This window comes from Aspergillus affinis, assembly GCF_023601865.1.
Source record: "Aspergillus affinis strain CMG 70 chromosome Unknown NODE_249_length_19331_cov_87_507739, whole genome shotgun sequence".
In the NCBI taxonomy this organism is placed as follows: domain Eukaryota; kingdom Fungi; phylum Ascomycota; class Eurotiomycetes; order Eurotiales; family Aspergillaceae; genus Aspergillus; species Aspergillus affinis.
The window spans coordinates 1-19,331 of NW_026516030.1; the positions used below are offsets into that span (position 1 = coordinate 1).

General features: G+C 49.5%; 4 protein-coding genes across 4 annotated transcripts; 2 read left to right on the forward strand and 2 right to left on the reverse strand.

Annotated features, from left to right (window-relative positions):
- Positions 1-809: 809 nt before the first annotated feature.
- On the reverse strand, positions 810-1,398 carry KD926_005035 (uncharacterized protein; the record flags this gene model as incomplete). The annotated part of the gene is made up of 4 exons (XM_053095445.1): positions 810-938; positions 1,010-1,084; positions 1,149-1,178; positions 1,243-1,398. 4 exons carry the CDS (start codon positions 1,396-1,398, stop codon positions 810-812), a joined length of 390 nt encoding a protein of 129 aa, XP_052949884.1.
- Positions 1,399-2,448: 1,050 nt separating this feature from the next.
- Positions 2,449-3,864, reverse strand: KD926_005036 (uncharacterized protein; the record flags this gene model as incomplete). Its single annotated transcript, XM_053095446.1, has 1 exon — positions 2,449-3,864. One exon carries the CDS (start codon positions 3,862-3,864, stop codon positions 2,449-2,451), a length of 1,416 nt encoding a protein of 471 aa, XP_052949885.1.
- A 724-nt stretch (positions 3,865-4,588) lies between these two features.
- KD926_005037 (uncharacterized protein) lies at positions 4,589-5,924 on the forward strand (the record flags this gene model as incomplete). The annotated part of the gene is made up of 2 exons (XM_053095448.1): positions 4,589-5,727; positions 5,804-5,924. 2 exons carry the CDS (start codon positions 4,589-4,591, stop codon positions 5,922-5,924), a joined length of 1,260 nt encoding a protein of 419 aa, XP_052949886.1.
- A 1,694-nt stretch (positions 5,925-7,618) lies between these two features.
- Positions 7,619-17,356, forward strand: KD926_005038 (uncharacterized protein; the record flags this gene model as incomplete). The annotated part of the gene is made up of 1 exon (XM_053095449.1): positions 7,619-17,356. The coding sequence occupies one exon, from the start codon at positions 7,619-7,621 to the stop codon at positions 17,354-17,356; it is 9,738 nt and encodes a 3,245-aa protein (XP_052949887.1).
- Positions 17,357-19,331: the final 1,975 nt, after the last annotated feature.

Below are 19,331 nucleotides of genomic sequence, written 5' to 3' on the forward strand. Positions count from 1 at the left end.
CCGATATTGAGCTGCAGTTTGCACCCGCTCCTGCTCCGCTACGTACCTCGTACAAGCTCTCGACCAGGCGGCGTGCGTTTCGCCGCATCCAGCGCATTTGCGCCCCTGGCCACCAGTGGCGGACCTCTGTACGCAGGACCGGGTCTCGTGGGCCTCGGCACAGAGGCCGCAGGTTGTTTTGTTCGAAAAAAACGATTCCTATATGTCCATATTGCTGACATTTGAAGTATCGCCGAATCCGCGCGTTCCTATCGTATAGAACAAATGAACGATTTCGCGTCGGCGTAGAGGTTCAGTACGCAGGTGAGAAAATTCTGATTTGGTAAGTTTGCCGCCTCGGGAACCCCTGAAAGGGCCGGCCACGGGGTTTTCGCCCCAACCATCTCGAAAATCCCTATAGAGATAGAATCATTCGATAGCGGCTGGAGTTATTGACAAACTGGTCGATTCTGGAGGCCGTAGCCGTCGTGGTGGTTAAGTAATTTCAAAAATTAGGTTCGCGTCGAAGTTGTTTTTTTTTTGTATCAGTTGTGGTGAGCAATGCCAGATTCATCCCGAATCAAGGGAGAACAGAATTGCAGTACGCATAGAGAGTAAGAAGGGAGATGAGCCAATGTTGCTATAAGAAATATACAGTCTATGCTTGGTAATTCAATAAGATGATCCTGAGTTACCAATTATCGCATTATTACAGGCGAAGGCTGGAAGTAATAGTAGCAAAATACCACACGGAATTTCAAAACGGGGTCATGATAATAGCATGCTTCCCTATAACCTCCCACTAAATGACGACCGGCTCCAGGGATCGATTACGATACATAACGGAACTTTGCCTGGTCATCCCACTGCCCGACTATCTCCAACCGGTCTAATTCCTCGTTGACAGCCAAGAACCGGTTGCTGTACTCACCACCCGGTGGGATAGGACTCAGACCATACTGTTTTTAAAAAGGTCATTAGCGAGTGCACCACAAAAAAGATACATGATCCAAGCTCTCAGGGTACCCACCTCAGTCGACCCATCGCGAAAGCCGCGCGTTTCCACCCAAATATTGTACTCTTGACCGTCACAATGCAGGGTCACCTGGGTCGTTGATGAAGCCGTCAGTGGTCATGCGAAATATCCTCGTGTCAGTCTGGGTCTTTACCTTTTCCGGAGTTCCGAATTTCCCAACTAGCTACAAATCGACGAAGCAGTCAGCCCTAAGATATGGTACAGACCACAGGCAATCAATTACCTACACCGTCGTTTCGGCACAGCCAGAAATCCCCATCCACTCGCAGCTTGTCCGTTTCATTTTGCTGGGCTTTCCTTGGCAGAAGAGCGAGTCGGTTGTGATCATTGACCGTGAGGATACGCCCGGAAAGAGAGTGGTACAGTCCTGAAAGCGTCTGCATGATGGCATGAAGGGGAGAGGTGTGGTTGATTTTCTTGAGTATTCAATAGGACTGTTTCCCTCGACAACTAAGGCTCAGTATGATTCTGTAAAGGCTCATATATGTACTTTGAGCCGTAGGATACTATGAGCACCACTTGTATAGTCGAATCAGCGAGGAGCGGGGCTGACATGCATGTTTGATTAGAAAATGCCACTGCCGATCCTTTACTCGATAAGTCACAGGATTATGTGACCCGTCAGCCCATGAGGGCTGGCGTGTGCATATTTCAAACGAGGCGGAATTCAGCTACAGAATCCTGAAGAAGCACCATCAGCCAGCCCATCTACGCCACGGTCCGGCCCAGGTTGGTGCAACGTGGTAGATCGTCCATCACTGGCCCGCACATTCCGCGATTCCCGATCTATTATACACTCAGTCCCAATAGTCTACCTAGGATACATCAGTCCGTACGTCAAATACCAACCCATATCAATGCGGTCCGGTTGCTATACAAGTATAGTGCTTGTTATTGTATAAATGACAAATCATGGCCTAGTTGAGAACATATCACAATTGTCTCTTCCACACCTGCAAGTCGGAAGGCTTGGAGTATGCAGACCAGATGGAGAAGGGAAGCTCATGACCATCGACCATTGTCATTCGCCGAGGACAGAGTCTTGTGCTGGTTAGACTCGTGGCTCTGTAAGCCATCAAAATCCACCTTGCTCTACGCGAACTCAGATGTTGCTTCATCTCTACAATTGGTTTCCGTTTCCCCCATACAGCTTGGTATTACACAGTGGGCGCTAGGTCCATGTTTTATTTTCCAAAACAAGACCCGAGGTTGGATCTCGTAATATTACCTATTTGGTGGCATCGTAGTGTAGACTATTCGAGCTACATGAACAGTAAACCTGAAATTATGGTCAAGAGAACGTAGTAATATAGAATTTGACCTTGTTTGACGCAATCGTTTCTTCGCTCTCTTATCCCGCATGATGACGATCTATCGATAAATTCCTATACTCCCAGGCCGAGAAATATTGCCAAATCAAATCACTCTGGAGTCTAAGCCCAGCGCCAGCAGTGATTCTTGCCCCCAGATTTCAAAGGCTCTTTCAGAAGCGAAGGCAAAAGCTCGTTTTGCAGAATCTGGTCTGTCAGCTCCCAGATCTGCGGAGAGTTGTGGGACTCAAAAGCTGCACCAATGTAATACGTCCGCCGGTGACCCTGTAGCCCATTCAGATCGTCGTAGAAGCCCCGTTCTATTGCATCGGTGGACACGGTAAGCTGATAAGGACTATGGCTGCCTGTTATCAGGATTTCGGGAGTAGTCATTTGAAAACTACGCAATGAACTGAGAATTTCCCGCCTCACTTCGCTTTCCATCAAGGGGACATCAGAACCGATATGGAGGGTGTACAACCTTGGCACATCGCTGGGTCGGATCGTCAGGACACATGGACGACGCGGATAAGCGAAAATATCCGCCGAGGCGCGGTTGGTATAGCACACGTCGGGAGGCAGGTCTTTTTTGATGCGCACCACGCCGGTATAGCAGTATGTGTATCGGAACTGGCGAAAAAGGCTTTTTTCTCTTTGGCTGAGGTCAAAACCGTGTAATGTTGTCAGGAGCGGGGGCACAGCGACGATGATTCTCTTTGCGCGAATAAGGCACACCTTAGACCCCGACTGCACCTCGACGAAGACCCTATCCGGGTCACTGTCCCGATCCACGTGGAGAACATGACTGTTCAACAGCACGTTGGCTCCTCCGAGATGGTGCAGGGCCGCGGCGTAGATTGAGCTGTTGTTGCGGTCGGCTGGTTTGAGAAAACCGTCTTGCCAGCCCGTCAGAAAGCCCATATTGAGATATTTCATCACATAGAGGGTCGGTTGACGCAGCCAGTCACCAAGAAAGTTCAGCCCACCCATTGAGTGAAGGACCGAGGTCATGTTGTACTTCTTGACAAAATCTTCAAACGGAAGCAGGAGATCTTTTGGGACCGGGTGAGGCAAGTAAAATCCCAATTTCAGATAGGGATATTCTTCCAGCTTGGCCTGATATATCGCCAGAGCAGCTTTTTGATCCTCTGGTGAGAATGCAGGAAACTCCTCCCCGGTGCGAAAATCACAACCCTGAAGCCTGTAGGTAAAGCTGGAGGGGATCACATCAATCCCCAGCAATGAAAAGTAATTGCGGACCACAGGAAGATCCATGAACCAGGTAACACCGTATTCAACTGGGCTGACGGATTCAGGGTCGAGGTAGGTCATAGTTTGCCCCCCTAGTCGAGGCTCCTTTTCTACTACAATGACGCTCTTGTTGTGTCTTTCCTGTAGCTGCATAGCGGCGTAGGTCCCAGCCGCACCCCCTCCAATGATACACACATCTCGCTCAATGATGTCTGATGGGCTGTACTTGGCAAAGTCGACAGTGGTGCAGCTCGATTGCCCTGAGAACCAACGTCTCAGAGAGTTCATATTTTTGATGTTGAGAGGGAAGATCCTGAGAGGCTAAGATATAATGAAATTGCTGGTTGGCTCTTGAGGAAGAAAAGAATGTATCAAATTTGATTGCTAGATACAGCGGTCAGATTAATGGTTACGCTGGCAGCCGCCATCCATTAAATCATGATGCCGTTTGCTTCTTCGGAGGTTCAGCTCCTACTGGAATGTGGAGATATGTAATCAATATTTGAAACTCGACCGTCACTCCTCCATTTCAGGTATGAAAACCAATATTATAAGCTGAGCTGAGTTGTGGCTACCTGAAGATGACTCCCATCAATATTGTAGGCTGAGACGCAAATGCGACATTTTCGATTCAGCCAGCCTCGACGACATCTTTGATTCAGACAGCCCCGAGTCTTTTGCCTTTTTCTGATAATTACATTGCTCCCAGATTATCAAGGCTAGTCACTCGCATTTTCTAGTCACCTGCAATATGTCGAGCATTGATATCTGGGCTGCGCTAATGCAAGTTGAAAATTTCTTAGCGTCACACGTGCATAATCAGACCATCTGAATATGCCTGATCCTAAACCAGAACCTATATCTTGTCTGCGAACATGAAATTCCAAACATCTAAAATAGGTCGCCTGTCCTGAACCTACAAAGAGAGTTTCAGAGAAGCTTTATTCCACTAGCACTTGACCCCAAGCACTGAGGCACAACTTCATTTCCATCAGAATTTCTGCTGCACATAATGAATACCATTTTCCCCACTGTCGAAGGATCCAATGTCAAATGTTCAAATGACAGGCATACCACCTCCCCAACCCCATGGGATGTTATCGCCAAGTATGGATGCTTTTCCAATGAGTATGAGAGGCAATGGTGGCTAGACTCAGGCGCCCTGATAGCACGATATCTCCAGATGTGTCAGTACGATCTCGATCAACAGTACGCCTATCTGCTCTTTCTGCGCCAAGTCGTCATCCCATCCTTGGGTCCCTATCCCCCTGTCCGTCGATCTTTCCTGAACGAGGCGAAGATTGGGCTTGAGTTGAGCGTCAATTTTGAATCATCAGGTCATCCCATCTTCCGGATGACCTTGGACCCCAGCAATGCGGATTCAGGCAACTTATTGGACCCGTTCAACATCCGTGCCGTGGAGAGGGTTGTTGATAAACTGGCTATTATCAAGCCAAAGGGATTTGATCGAACACTTTGTCATCGTTTCATGGATGATTTTATCATTTCTGATATCCAGACCAACAAGATATACAATGAAACAACTATCGATGAACGGGTGGCCTCTTGTATGCTTGCATTTGATTTCAAAGAAGGAGAGGTTGGAGTCAAAGAATATTTTTGGCCTCAAATGGCATCTCGGGCACATGGAAAATCTATCCATGAGATGCTACGCAATGCTCTATCCAGGATCGAAGGCCAGATGTCCTCTTCTGCTGCGGCTGAACTTGTGATGACCTACATGGAGGGCAGCAATAACCATCTCCGCGAGATTGTTTTCTTTGCCTGGGACTTCGTGGAGGTGTCAAAATCCCGACTGAAATTGTATGTGTGGGAGAAGGATATTAGTCTTACGAAGGTGCAAGAGCTCTGGACTCTTGGAGGGAAGGTCAAAGGACCTGCGATTGATCAGGGGTTCAAACTTGTCGAGAAGCTGTGGACCATCATGAAGATGGGGGAGCGGAAGCCATGGCTACCATTTCTGTTTAACTACGAGATCAGTCCTGGCAAAGAAGAACCGTTGCCCAAAGTCTATTTCCCAATAGACGACGGGAATGATCTCGAAACCGCACTGGCCATCGCCGAATGGTTTAGGGTGCTCGGGTGGAACGACAGGGCCGATTCGTACGTCGACCAAGTCCGACATTTGCAGTAAGTGACCTTGCAGTTATTCCCACAGTTTGTAGGGGGATCCAGATGAATGCGAGCATGACTAACATTGAAATAGACCCAATAGAGACCTTAGCAAAACCTCTGGTCTTCAGACACTGGTGATCTTCTCCTTCAAGGCTACGGGGCCCTATACGACGATCTACTATCATCCCCTTGCAACCTGCCCATCCGCTTGATGGAGTACTTGATGATTCTGTTATTTGATGGTCCTATTTTGGGCCAATGTTGTCCTGGTGTCTTCTCCTTCAACAGCAGCCTTGTTCAATGCAGGGAATAGTCTTTTCTCATCTACGGTTTGACTGTCTTGATGTCAATTATTATTTCGTCTCTTTAACCTCACATTAGTTGTAGTAAGAATTGTTCTTTTGGTCGTTTTTGTTTGGGTTTGATCTACCTAATTGCTGACTGAGTACCGATATATTTACGTTCCGGGATATGATTTCGAGGAACTGCCTGTAAGGGGAAACGACTACGAGCAATGACCGGACACAGTTAAGGCCGGAAGGTGGATGAATCTCCCCAACCGCTTTCAGTCAATGTCAGTGGTGACCTAGTTCCTTTAAATTGGCATACAGCACTATGCGAAACCTCCTAGTCAACCTATCTATAAGAAACATCTCAGATTGTACGAGAAACTGGGACTCGGGAATAACTTTCTATGTTCATTATCTAGCAGTATAATGGTAACAGCGATAGTATTCATACCCTCCAGTGTGCCTTTTAACGGCCGCTATAATAAGGGAGGAGGACCCTAAACCGGGCGTTTTCGCTATCTCAACTAACCGTATATACACCGAAAATTCGACATATATGGCCCCAGAATCACCGTGGATATCTCCCAGGAGCCCTAAACAACCCGAAGAAGAACAGAAAATTCCCCCGCGCAAAACTGATCGATAAAGCAAAATAAATACTGTACGATGGACAGCCTCTGGTGTCGATAGATTGCTTGAAGGGAAATGTAGGGAGTGATGTGCCGACAGGTTGCCCCGCCGGCTTCGTGTGCTGCATACTGACCTGTCTTTCATCTTAATGCTCATCATCTCACTGAGGCTTTTTCCTCGGAGGGTAGGCGTGTTTGTTTGCTCTATACTGCCCCGATATTTCCGTGCAGATCAAGAAATCTCCCTCAAAAGGTGCCGCTTCGTGGTTGGATACAAGGATGTCGAAGTCTGTGTTACCACCAGCTGACGTCTACCTCAACTGCCCAGAAGTGGTGACGAAGACGCCGGAGGTGAGTTTAAATCTAACAGCATACTAACCGAACGCCAACGCAACATCCTTTGGACAAACAAATAGACCACAAACCCGATACGTAACCACAAGTTGGCGGGCTGATGGGTGTGTTCAATGGAAACATTGAGGCGCCACCTATGGTGGCCAGCTGGTAAGTGGATCGCAATTTCTTATTTCAATTTGATCTGGGTAATAATGCTTCCTGAAAATCCTAATGAGATACTTTCTAACACCTGAGACATATAAGCCTCGTATTTAAGCGTAGGTTGGCGAGCTGATGGTTACGATCGACTGGAATATTCAGGTATCCCCTACCGTGGCTTGCTGATAAGTGGATCGTCGCTCAATATTTCAATTTGGTCTAAGTGATACTAATTATTATGCATGCCCCGACATATCCATCTCACAACATGCCCCACATTGTTATGGTGTAATACTATGGCGTCGATCACGTATGCTCAATAGCAGTCAGCGCTACTCTTCTAAGTGGTGAAGGCAGACTGAATAAACATGAGTATTAATATTGTAGAATGTCGAGGCATGACACTGTTCTTCGAAAAGGTGCACTCGTCCAAATAAACTCTCCTGTGGAAAGAAAAAACATTTTCAAAAGACAGAGAATTCAGCAACTACAATGGCTGAACTTCGTATGCTTGACCTCCCTGAAGGGAGCATCCAAGCCATTTATCGGCCCTCCAAGTTGCAGGAGACAATGATCCTCGCCACGGCTATGGACCCGGTACACCGACTTTACGTGGAAAGCTACCATTTCATGACCCCGGGGCCCATTAACCTTCCTCAACTCGACGAAATTTTGCACGATTTGGCAGCAAAGCACTCAACCCTTCGTTCCATTATATGCTGGAATCAAGACACCCTGAGAGGAGATGTCACTCTTGCAATTCTCGATGTGGAATATTTACGGCACCATGGTCGACTTCTATGGGCACCGGGAGATATGGAGGCGCACGAAAAGCTGCACCGGATCGCATTTGGCATTTATGGATCACTCAATGGGGTCAAATGGTCCGGGGAGATGCCGTGGAGGGTCTGCGTGTCGCCCTTGCCTCATGCTCAGGGGTGTCGCTTCACTCTTAGTTACCATCACGCCTTGATGGATGGAACATCTGCTAGGCAGTTGTTGAACTGGATCCGCCAGGAGATCGAACATCCAGGGTCGGCAACGATGACGTCTGATATCATGTCGTTGGAGTTTGAGTTGGACTCGGGGAGAACCCCTGCGGTTCAAGCTCGTCTACGACAGCGCTATGAGCGTATCCAACCAGGAAGAACGAGGACACCGCCAGTTTCTCTCGAACAAGGATCCTCTAGGAACAAAGATGGTCTGATGATCCTAGCGCGGCAAATTCCTACTCTTTTGGAATCTCGTCCCAACTCCGGCGCAGTCCCGGCGTGGATGGGTCGACTGGCCCTGGCCCTGGGCCTGTGCGTCTTTCAGGGCACGCGCGAAGCCTTATTTTTCGAAACCATGTCAGGACGGCGACATCTCGCACCAGAATCCCGCCAGGTGCTTGGGCCCATATTGGTTACCCAACCACGATTGACTCGGCTCGATGAACATACCTCGCTGGCACAAATTGCCCTTTCGCTGAGGTCTACGGAAGATATCTATCACAACTTCACGACCGGTGAACTGCGATCCATGATGCCATCGCTAGGATCGACGCTCCCCGTCGCTTTTGCCTGTCAGACCGATGAATCCTATCCCTGGAAGGGTGTTGCAGACTGGGAATGGGCAGGCCGAGAAACATTGATTGATATGCCGCTGTTTCTCGAGTTAATGCCCGCTCACCAAGGCTCCTTCGTCGTCCATCTCCACTATCATCGCAACCGTTTCTCGGAAACAACCATGGTTTTGTTTCACAATTTTATTTGTGAAACCCTTCACTGGTTGCAGCAGGTTCACACCGAGCTCCAGCAGTACGACCTTCGACAAAGTCTGGACCACATTCGGGCCCGGGACGTAGATATTGACCACTACCTTGATACAATGGCAAATGGATCCACGGATAGCCAGTATGTGGTCGACCTGTCGGACATTGAAGCTAGTATCGCCCGCCATCCTAGCGTAAAGGCATGTGGCGTGATCAAGGGCGAGTCCTGCTCGGGAGATCTTCTGCTAGCCTTGATTCAAACCCATGCTTTCGAGAAGTCCGACTGGTCGCAAATAGAGGTCGAGCTTCGCGCTCAGATGTCTACTACCCTTCCATCCCACATGATACCCTCCCATCTTATGCAAATTGCCGACGGCATGGCGCTGACAGAGTCGGGCAATATCCACTGGCAACAGCTCGCATCTCCTTCTACGATATCCTCGCCAGCAGAAACCGACACCCCTAACACCGCTTGTAGTGGGAATGAAGAACAAGCCCAGTTACAGTATTGGATATTGCAATTGAAGGACAGCCAACCGGCCGAGTTTCTCCATGACTGGCGCCGACCGGTCGCGCCATCGGGAAAGACCCTCACCAAGGAAATATTTATTCAGGCGCCCGGAGACAACGCCCTGCAGGAGTTTTGCCAGACCTTTGGAGTGACTCCTTACGCGGTGTTATTTGCTTGTTTCCGCGCCACCCATTATCGCATGACGGGGGTAAACGACGCGAATATTGGGACTCTCGTTCCCGACAGTGAGGAGACAGCGAGCTTCCAATGTTTGCGTACGCAGGTCGACGAGTCTGACTCTTTTGAGGGTTTAATTCGGAACGTGCAGTCAAAGATAGAAGAGGCATCATCCAATCGAGATACTTCATTGGGGGAAGTTTCCTCGAAGCATGAACGAACTCCTGACAATCCTCTGGTGCGCGTGGCATTTACAATGCATCTCCAACGCGCACACGACAAGAGTAGACACCTGGAGAACTTCAATCCACCGAATTTGGACCTGAGATTTCACATCTCCAATAGAGAGAATGGAATCATCGCAACAGTCCACGCCGAATCAGATCTTTATACATCACCTACAATTGAAACGCTACTATATGTGTTTTCTGAGTTGTTGGAGAAAGTCCTCCAAGATCCCAAAAAGCCCATCGCGCTGATATCGTTAACTCATGGACACACGGCTCTTGGAGAAATGGGGTTGCTCCCGGCCCGTCATGGTAACTATCCGCGGGATTACTCAATTGTGGACGTATTCCAACAACAAGTTTCCTCACATCCAGATACTGTGGCCGTGAAATACAATTCAAGGCAATTGACATATGCCGAGTTGGACCGAGAATCTGAGCATGTGGCGAACTGGCTGCGTACTCGCAACCTGGCCCCTGAGTCGGTAATTGCAGTATATGCTCCCCGTTCTTTAGATGCCATCGTCGCGATAGTGGGAATTCTCAAGTCAGACTTGGCCTATATACCAATGGACCATCGATGGCCTGATTCACGGATAGATACAATCCTATCGTCCATCAACGGTCCACGACTGCTTCTCTTGGCTCCCAATGTACGATCTCCCAATGTTGCACTGGACGATCTAGAAATGGTTCCACTGGACCTGGCCATTCTCTGGGGATCTCGTCTTACCGATCTCCCAGTACCCCGACTTCCTTCACCAACCAGCTTGGCATATATCATTTTTACTTCCGGGTCGACCGGCAAACCAAAAGGAGTCATGATTGAGCACCGTTCTGTTGTCTGTAGGATGCACTCGTCCACTAATATCTGCGCCATTGGGACAGGGAAGCCGGTCGCGCACATGGCAAGCTTGGCATTTGATGCTTCCGTATGGGAGATATATACAGCGTTGCTAAACGGCGGGACGGTCGTGTGTATAGACTGCGAGACCGTTTTGGATTACCCTTTGTTGGATGAGATGTTTTGTCGGGAGTCGGTCCGTGTTGCCTTTATCACCCCTGCCCTTCTCAAGGAGCTTCTCATAGCATCGCCCACCACTGTTGGCCGGTTAGATTCACTTGTTGTTGGTGGCGACCGGACAGATCCTCAAACTATGCTTCACGCTGCGAAGCTCATTGGCTCTGGGGAGGTTTTGAATGGTTATGGACCCACGGAGAATACATGTTTCAGCACCAGCTATCGCATGACAAGAGAACCGCCTACCGCCGTCAATGAGGTTCCCATCGGCCGTGCAGTCCCAGAATCTGGGGCATATGTCATGGATCCCCTACAGAATCTGGTGTCAGCGGGCGTTCTTGGGGAGCTGGTTGTGACTGGGGATGGGCTGGCACGCGGATATACCGATGGTCAACTCAACAAAGACCGTTTTATCACACTCAATCTTGGGGGTCACTCGGTCCGCGCCTACCGCACAGGGGATCGCGCACGATATCGCCCGCGTGACGGACTAATTGAGTGCTTTGGACGCATAGACCATCAGGTCAAACTTCGCGGACATCGCATTGAATTGGCCGAAATTGAGCATGTCCTCAAAGAACAACCAGGCGTGGATGAGGCCGTGGTATTGTTGCAGCCAATTCAGACAGGCCACGATCACCAATTAGTTGCCTTTATCACGGAGCATCAAGTGCAAGTCAATGGCCCGGAGGGCAGCAGCATGAATGAGAAGGCCCATGAGGAGTTGTGGACCACCATGTTCGGGACGGACACATATGCGACGTCCATTCGTCAAACAGACGTAGGCCGAGACTTTCTCGGATGGAAGTCTATGGTGGATGGCAATGATATCGAAAAGTCCCAGATGAATGAATGGCTCGATGAGACAATCGCATCCATCAGAAATGGGACACAAGACCTCGGACATGTTGTTGAAATTGGGACGGGTTCCGGGATGATTTTGTTCAATCTCCTTGACCATCTCCAAACCTATACAGGGCTTGATCCTGTCAAATCGATGGTGGACTTTGTCCAGGCCGCCGTTAAGAAAGTTAATCCCGGTCTTCAGGGCAAGGTCCAACTCCATGCTGGGACTGCAACTGATATTGCCGAAATGACACTTCCTCAACGTCCTGATTTGGTTGTAGTCAACTCCGTTGCCCAGTATTTCCCGGGTGGTGATTATCTGATCCGGTTGATTGAGGGCCTGCTATCTTCCCTTGGGGCCCAGACTTTATTCTTCGGTGACATTCGTTCCTATGCTTTATATTCCCAGTTCCAGGTGACCAAGGCTTTGTATAACAACATTGATACAACAGTTGAACGAATTCGCCGGGTTATGGAGGACATTGATCGCAACGAAACCGAGTTGCTGGTCGACCCAGCGTTCTTCATGGCTCTTCCAGAGCTATTCCCGCATCTTGTCCATCATGTGGAGATCTTGCCCAAGCGGATGCACGCTTCCAATGAGCTCAGCTGCTACAGATATGCTGCCGTCGTGCATGCGGTTCGGCCTGATTGCCCGCCGGTGCATTACGTACATGATAATGAATGGATCGATGCAGATGCATGCGGCCTGAATCGGGAATCCTTGTTAGACTTGCTCCAGAATGCCTCTCGCTCTCGGCACCAGCTGGTGGCCCTATCAAACATACCTCATCGCAAAACCTTACTTGAAAGGCTGGTTGTCGAGGCTACGTTCACACTTTCCGAATCGCATTCATCTGACTGGTTGGCTATCCTCCAGTGTGAGGCTGACCGCAGGTCTGCCTTTGACGTTCCGGATCTGTTTGAACTTGCTGATCTAGTTGGATTTCGCGTAGAGGTCAGTTGGGCGCGCCAGGCATCGCAGAACGGCGCATTTGATGCAGTGTTTCATCGAATTCCTCCAACCGATGGAAAGGAGAGAACGCTCTTCCAGTTCCCAGCGGATTTTAACGGCCGTTTAGCACAAGATTTTACCAACAATCCAATGCAGAACAATTCTTCGCCCTCTTCTTCAATCGGACAGAGATTACGCAGCCAATTGCAGACCCAGCTCCCGTCATACATGGTGCCCACAGCCATTACAGCAATTGATCGCATGCCCATCAATCATAATGGCAAGATAGATCGGCAAGCATTGGCCGAGTTTAAAGTGTCTATATCATCGCAGGCCAGCCTATCTCCTGATCAACCCCCACGAAATGATGTCGAAGACCTCATCTGCGAGGAATTTTCTCAAGTTCTGGCCTGCCCTGTGGGCGTGACTGACAACTTCTTTGACCTTGGCGGCCATTCCCTGATGGCTACCCGTGCGATATTCCAGATTTCCCGGCGAATGGAGTGTGCTCTTTCGATCCGTGATCTGATAGAGTCGCCAACGCCGGAAAGTTTGGCGCTCCACATCATATCCATGGACAGGGGTTCCCAGCCCAAAGACCACGAGAATCCGAATCTGACATTTCTTCCAGCCCTGGAGGATATGGGGTGGCAGCCGGCGGCTCGTGCATTGGGCGTCGATGTAATGGACATCACGCAGGTTATGCCTTGCTCAGCTTTCCAAGAAGGCGTTCTGTCCGCAGACATGACATTCGGTGGATCTTCTAGTTACCTTGGGACTATACACTTCAACCCTGACTCAAGGATCAATGTTGAAGCCCTTCGCGGCGCATGGGCAGCCCTTGTAGCAAAGCAAGAGATGCTGCGAACTATTTTCTTACCCGTGGTTCAGAAAAGCGCCAGCCAAGGCATATGCGGGGATGCCTTTCTGCAGGCCATTCTGAAGCCTGATTGCGATGAAATCCGGCGCGTTTCCAGTATTGAGGACGCTGCCAACTTCGACATATCCTTAGGCATCGGCCATGTTCCGGTCGCGCTCGCTTTTACTGAAGGTTCCCAATTGGTCCTCAAAATTCACCACGCACTTTACGATGGGGCATATCTTTCGTCTATCTTGAAGAGGCTGTCGGAAGGATATTGCTCTTGGACACCTCAGGCCACCAGGACCTCTCTCCTTGGCATTGACGACATCCCATTTTCCTCATTCATCGGGTCGCTGCAGTCTCGCGATTACTCGGAAGTATCATCCTTCTGGAAATCGTATCTAGAAGGTGCTTCGTGTGCATTGTGGCCCCCATCTGCGCCCTCGGATACGCGCAGCCAGGAAGAAAGAAGACATCAGGTAAAGACGGCCTCTTGGAAAGGCGACGCACGTCGACTGGCCCGTCGCTTTCATACCACTCCGGCTGCTATTGCACGAGCAGCGGTGGCCATGCTCATCGCTGTTCATGGTGATACCGCTGATGTTGTCTTGGGTGAAGTCTCCAGCGGAAGGCAGTCGTCGGGCTTTGTTGCCGGCCCATGTATTGCAACACACCCTGTTCGAATTCCCATGGCCGGAGACCTGTCGTTTAACGAGGTTATCCGGACTGCTACCGAATGCTACGCTGATACCATACCCTACCTACAATTCGGCTTGGCAGCAATCCGACGCGAAAGTGAGCATCCTAGTGATCTGCCATTTCGGGTCCTATATGTTTATCAGCACGGCTCGAGATCCCCTTGCGACGGCGACCAACCTTCAAGCCCCACGCTCCCATTTTCGGGCAGACTGGAAACTTTGAATCAGGTCGAGTTTCCCTTGGTGATTGAGGCGTTCTGTGCAGAAACAACAGGCAAGATGGACTTCCAGTATACTTTCGATCCGGCGGCCTTGTCTCCCCAAGATGCCCATTGGGTGGGGCAGCACTTGGTGCAGGTTTTGCATGCAATGGATACAACTCCAAACCCGCAGAATCCTCAGATACATGTCAAATCTTTGATAGGTGCAGAAGAGAGAAAACTCCTGATGCAATTTTCCACCGATGCGAGATCATCTCAACCCAGCTCCACGCCGGTTCAATGTGCCCAAGACATTATTCGGGACCAAGCACGGAAGATGCCGGAGAAGATTGCTTTGCAGTTTGAGCATACGAGATTCGTCACTTACCGAGAGCTCGATGATTGGAGTAGCGACTTGTCGCATTCCATACGAGCTGTGTTGCATGCAGAAAACGGCGAAGGGAGCTTTCGCCATGGTCAACCTCTTGTTCCGATCTGTTTTGACAAGTCTATTGACATGGTGGTAACAATACTAGCGGTCCTTAAGGCCGGAGCCGCCTACGTGCCACTTGATATAGCGCATCCCGCGGATCGATTGACAACAATATGCGAGACTATCGATGCTCGCCTGATCATCTGGGATGGCGTCCACGGTAATAGCGTACTGCAAGATGTTTCCCGTCGAATCAGCTGCTCGCTGTGGACAACGGACGACCTGCGCCATTTCAAGGGCCACGACGCTCAGCGCCGGATGGTCCCAGCACGTTCTTCTAACACTCTAGCTTATGTGTTGTTTACTTCTGGCTCGACAGGAATCCCCAAGGGGGTAATGGTGGAGCAACGAAATCTGGTGTCATTCATGCGCGCTCATGCCGGGAGCACAGATTGCTCGTGGACCTCGCGCCGCCTCGCGATGCTATCATATACCTTTGACGCTTCGGTGGGAGATATATTCGGCACACTGGGTAAAGGTGGTCGGCTCTGTCTAGTGCGTCGTAGCCTCCTGATGCCACAGCTATCTCGCTGGCTAGACGAGCTCGCCATATCTCACCTAGCTCTAACTCCCACACTTGGCACACTTCTTCTTAATGACCACACCAGCTCACAAGAGTTCTATCTTCCATATCTTACAACCCTCGTGTTTGGTGGCGAGCCTTTCCGACGCGAAATCCTCCGTCACGTTCCCCGGGAAATCACTATATGGAACGGCTACGGGCCAACAGAGACTACGATAGAAGTGATGGCGTCCAAAGTCCAGAGTGCAGATGTGCCTACTATAATACAGCCCCCGTTCTTCTCTATTGGGCAGCCAATCCACCAAAATCACATCTACCTCCTACGGCCTGACACCAACGAACAAGTCCCCATTGGCGTTGCAGGCGAGATCTGCATCGCCGGGCCACAGGTCTCGCGTGGCTACCTCGGTGATACTGACCTGACATCGAAGCGCTTTGTCCGCAATCCCTTTGATTCGACGGGCCTCATATACCGCACCGGAGACCTAGCGCGATGGCATGGAGATGGAAGCTTGGAGTATTTAGGGCGCTTGGATGGACAGATCAAGCTTCGTGGCCTGCGCATCGAGCCAAGTGAGATTGCAGCGGCGGCTGAGGCGCATCCTTTGGTAAAGGCCTGCGTGGTGACAAAGGTAGAGGGTCCGAGATCGGAAGCCCTAGTTGCACTTGTCCAGGTAGATCCGAAAACCACCCAGGAACACACGGTCTTCATGGGGCAGATCCAAGAGTGCATCGCAGAGAGGGTCCCAGAATACATGATACCGGCCCAAGTTCAACTGAGTACGGCGCCCTTGCCACAAACGCCAAGTGGCAAGATTGACTATCGGGCCATAGGTCAGATGGCAGAAGAAAGCTATAACCGATGGATGACTGGTGTCGCTACCGAGCCGGCCTGCATCACTCGGGCGACACCAGATAGCCTGGAAGCCCACATTGCCCAGCACTGGGCAAACATCTTGGGAATAGCGGGCGGGGAAGACCAAATCGACATCACCGTACCCTTCTCACTGCTAGGTGGAGACTCCATCCGTGCCATTAGCCTCCTGGCTGCGTTCCGCCGCGATGGCTTGCCACTGCATATGACGGACCTTCGTCAATCGGCGACAATCCAATCCCAGGCCGCCAAAGTCCGGGGTTTCAATACGATGGTAAGCGAAATGAATGACTCCCCCGGTCGTCAGTCACCGAACTATATGCATATCTACGAGCGGAGCACGAGCATTGCCAGCGTTGTTTTGATCCATCCATTCCTGGCGCAATCCAAGAGTCTTGAGGCCCTCGTGCCGTTCCTAGATAGCCGGTTCAACGTGATCCTTGTGGACGATCCTTTCTTCGGAACCTCGCGATATCCGGAATCTCTCTCCGCATGGGCCCGATCTTACCTCGACGATATTCGACTGCCTGTTGGTCACCGGTTGATCCTAGGAGGGTACTCGCTCGGGGGTCTTATTGCCCTTGAGATGGCCATACTCTGGCAGGAACGGACTTCCTGCCCTCCGTCATCGGTGCTGCTCCTCGACCCCGGCACGTACTCGCCCACCGGCCTTGAATCGACCAACGACAAAGAGGTCCTCAGTCTCCTTAGCGTCGAGCAGCGCGCGATGGCGGCGTTCCAGGAGCATTTCACCCGTCTTAACGAGCTTCTCACCCAGTCGCGTCTGCCCCCAGTGTACCATGGCCGATGCCTCTACGTTGCGTTGCCCGCACGGATGCAGGATGGGGTGGCTGACTTTTGGGAGAAGCAATGCCCGGGCTCGTCGGTGCACTATGTCGACTGCAATGACCACTATGCGCTGCTGAATGGTCCGACCCTGGTCAGCGTTGGTCAGTTAATCAATCAGCATTGCTGTCTCGCCGTCGCCCGGATCGACGTTGGTTCCCGCACTCCCCCAAATTCCGCGAGTCAGGAGGAAATGAAATTGCCGGATCGAAGCCGATCGCGCTCGATTCCCTCGATGGAATAGGCCCATGCGCCAGGAGATACCACATGAATGTCCTGCGGGCGTTGATTCTCTGAATCAAGAAGACGGTGGATAGATGGATAGGGTTCAAAAGTACAGGACTAAGGGATGTTGATCTCACGAGATACCATTTGGAGCTGGAAGACGGAAGAAGATTGCCCCTATATAAATGAGTTCCTGTGTATAAAAAAATTGTTTTTTCTGCAAGATATTTAATTTCCTTGCGCATAATTTACTTAACTAGTTAACTAGACTAGTTAACTAACCGGCCCCTGTAATTTTTTTTCAAAAAATACGGACCCTCGCAAGCGAGGGTCCGCCACCCATATGCAATGTATCACCCATATGCAGTCTAAACCTAATATCGCAAAAACTGCGCGAGAATTCGCGGTCCCAATGCATCGACTACGCCGGCGATGGAAAGGCGGAAAATCGCTTTTTCAACGACAACCTAATGGTAGGAAGCTTACTCCTGCACAAGAAGGGGCTTTATGTGAATATATCGAATACTTTGATACGGTCGGAGCCTCGATAAACCGCCGCCAAATTGCTATGGCAGCCAATTCAATACTCGAAGAAGATTATATTCAAGACTACCCTAACAGCGGCGAAGACCCCCCAAAAATCGGGAATCACTGGCTAAAACGTTTTCTTAAACGTCATCCCGAGTACTATATTCGACGCTGGCAAGCTCTCGATGTTGAAAGAAGTGCTGCACTCGACAAATCAGTAGTGCAAAGGTGGTTCAACGACTACGAGCGGGTAATCAATGAGCACGGGATTTGCCAACAAGATATCTATAATTTTGACGAAACTGGCTTTCAAATTGGTATCGGAAAAGATCAATTTATTATTACCCGGCATCCAAAAAAGAAGCTATTCAATGGCTCTATCACAAATCGAGAATCTGTGACTGTTTTAGAGGCTGTCTCTGCTGATGGTTTTGCCTGCCCGCCGCTTATTATACTAAGTGCAAAGCAAGCCTTAGCACGCTAGTTCGATGCTATTAAGGAAGATAAGCATCTAGCTGTCACTGATACCGGCTATATCAATGACACCTTAGCATATCAGTGGATTCAGCTTTTTCATAAGTGGACTATCGGCCGTACACTTGGTGTAAAAAGGCTTGTGTTATGTGATCGTTTTGGATCACATATGACGCGTCAATTTGTCGAATTTTGTGAGAAGAATAATATCATTTTGTTCTTTTTACTCTCACATACTAGTCATATACTACAGCCACTCGATGTTGGAGTGTTTAGTGTTTATAAACACTGGCATAGTGAGGCTGTCGAGGCCGCAACAATGACTGGATGCCGCAAATTTTCAAAGGATGAATTCCTACATTCAATAGGGGAAATTCGTCGAAAAACCTTCAAACCGCATACAATTAAGCTTGGATTTGAATTAACAGGCCTTTGGTCTATTAATTCCAAGCTTATTACTGATGAATTGGAGTTATATGACCCCTATCATGGCAATATACCGCGGCCAGATACACCATCAACAACGTTACAAAATACCGAGTTTAGCACTCCAAAAACCGCTGAAAAAGTGAGAAGAATAAGCCTACGGCTTAGTCAATACGATTCTACAACTCAGCGTTTTAAAGATGGGTTAGCAAAGCTTACAAAAGGTGCTGAAACGCAGGCTACTTTGGCTCTTCAGCTACAGATGGAATTTGATCGAACACAAGCTATTATGGGAGCTCGCCACGCCCGGTATAATACATCTCGTTGTCATGCACAGATTACCGGTATTATAGGTTCAAACCAGATGAAAGAAATGAAGCGAAAAGAATATAAACTGAGCGAAAAAGCCGATCAAGAAAAAACGAGGCGGAAATGGAAGAAGGTGTTGGTCGAAATCAGGAAGCATGGAAGGGCCAAAAAACGCAGTAGAAAATAAATTGCTTTTGTATATCAGTAGTAAATTGACTAATTTATCTATATCTCTTATTAAATTAATTATTTTACTA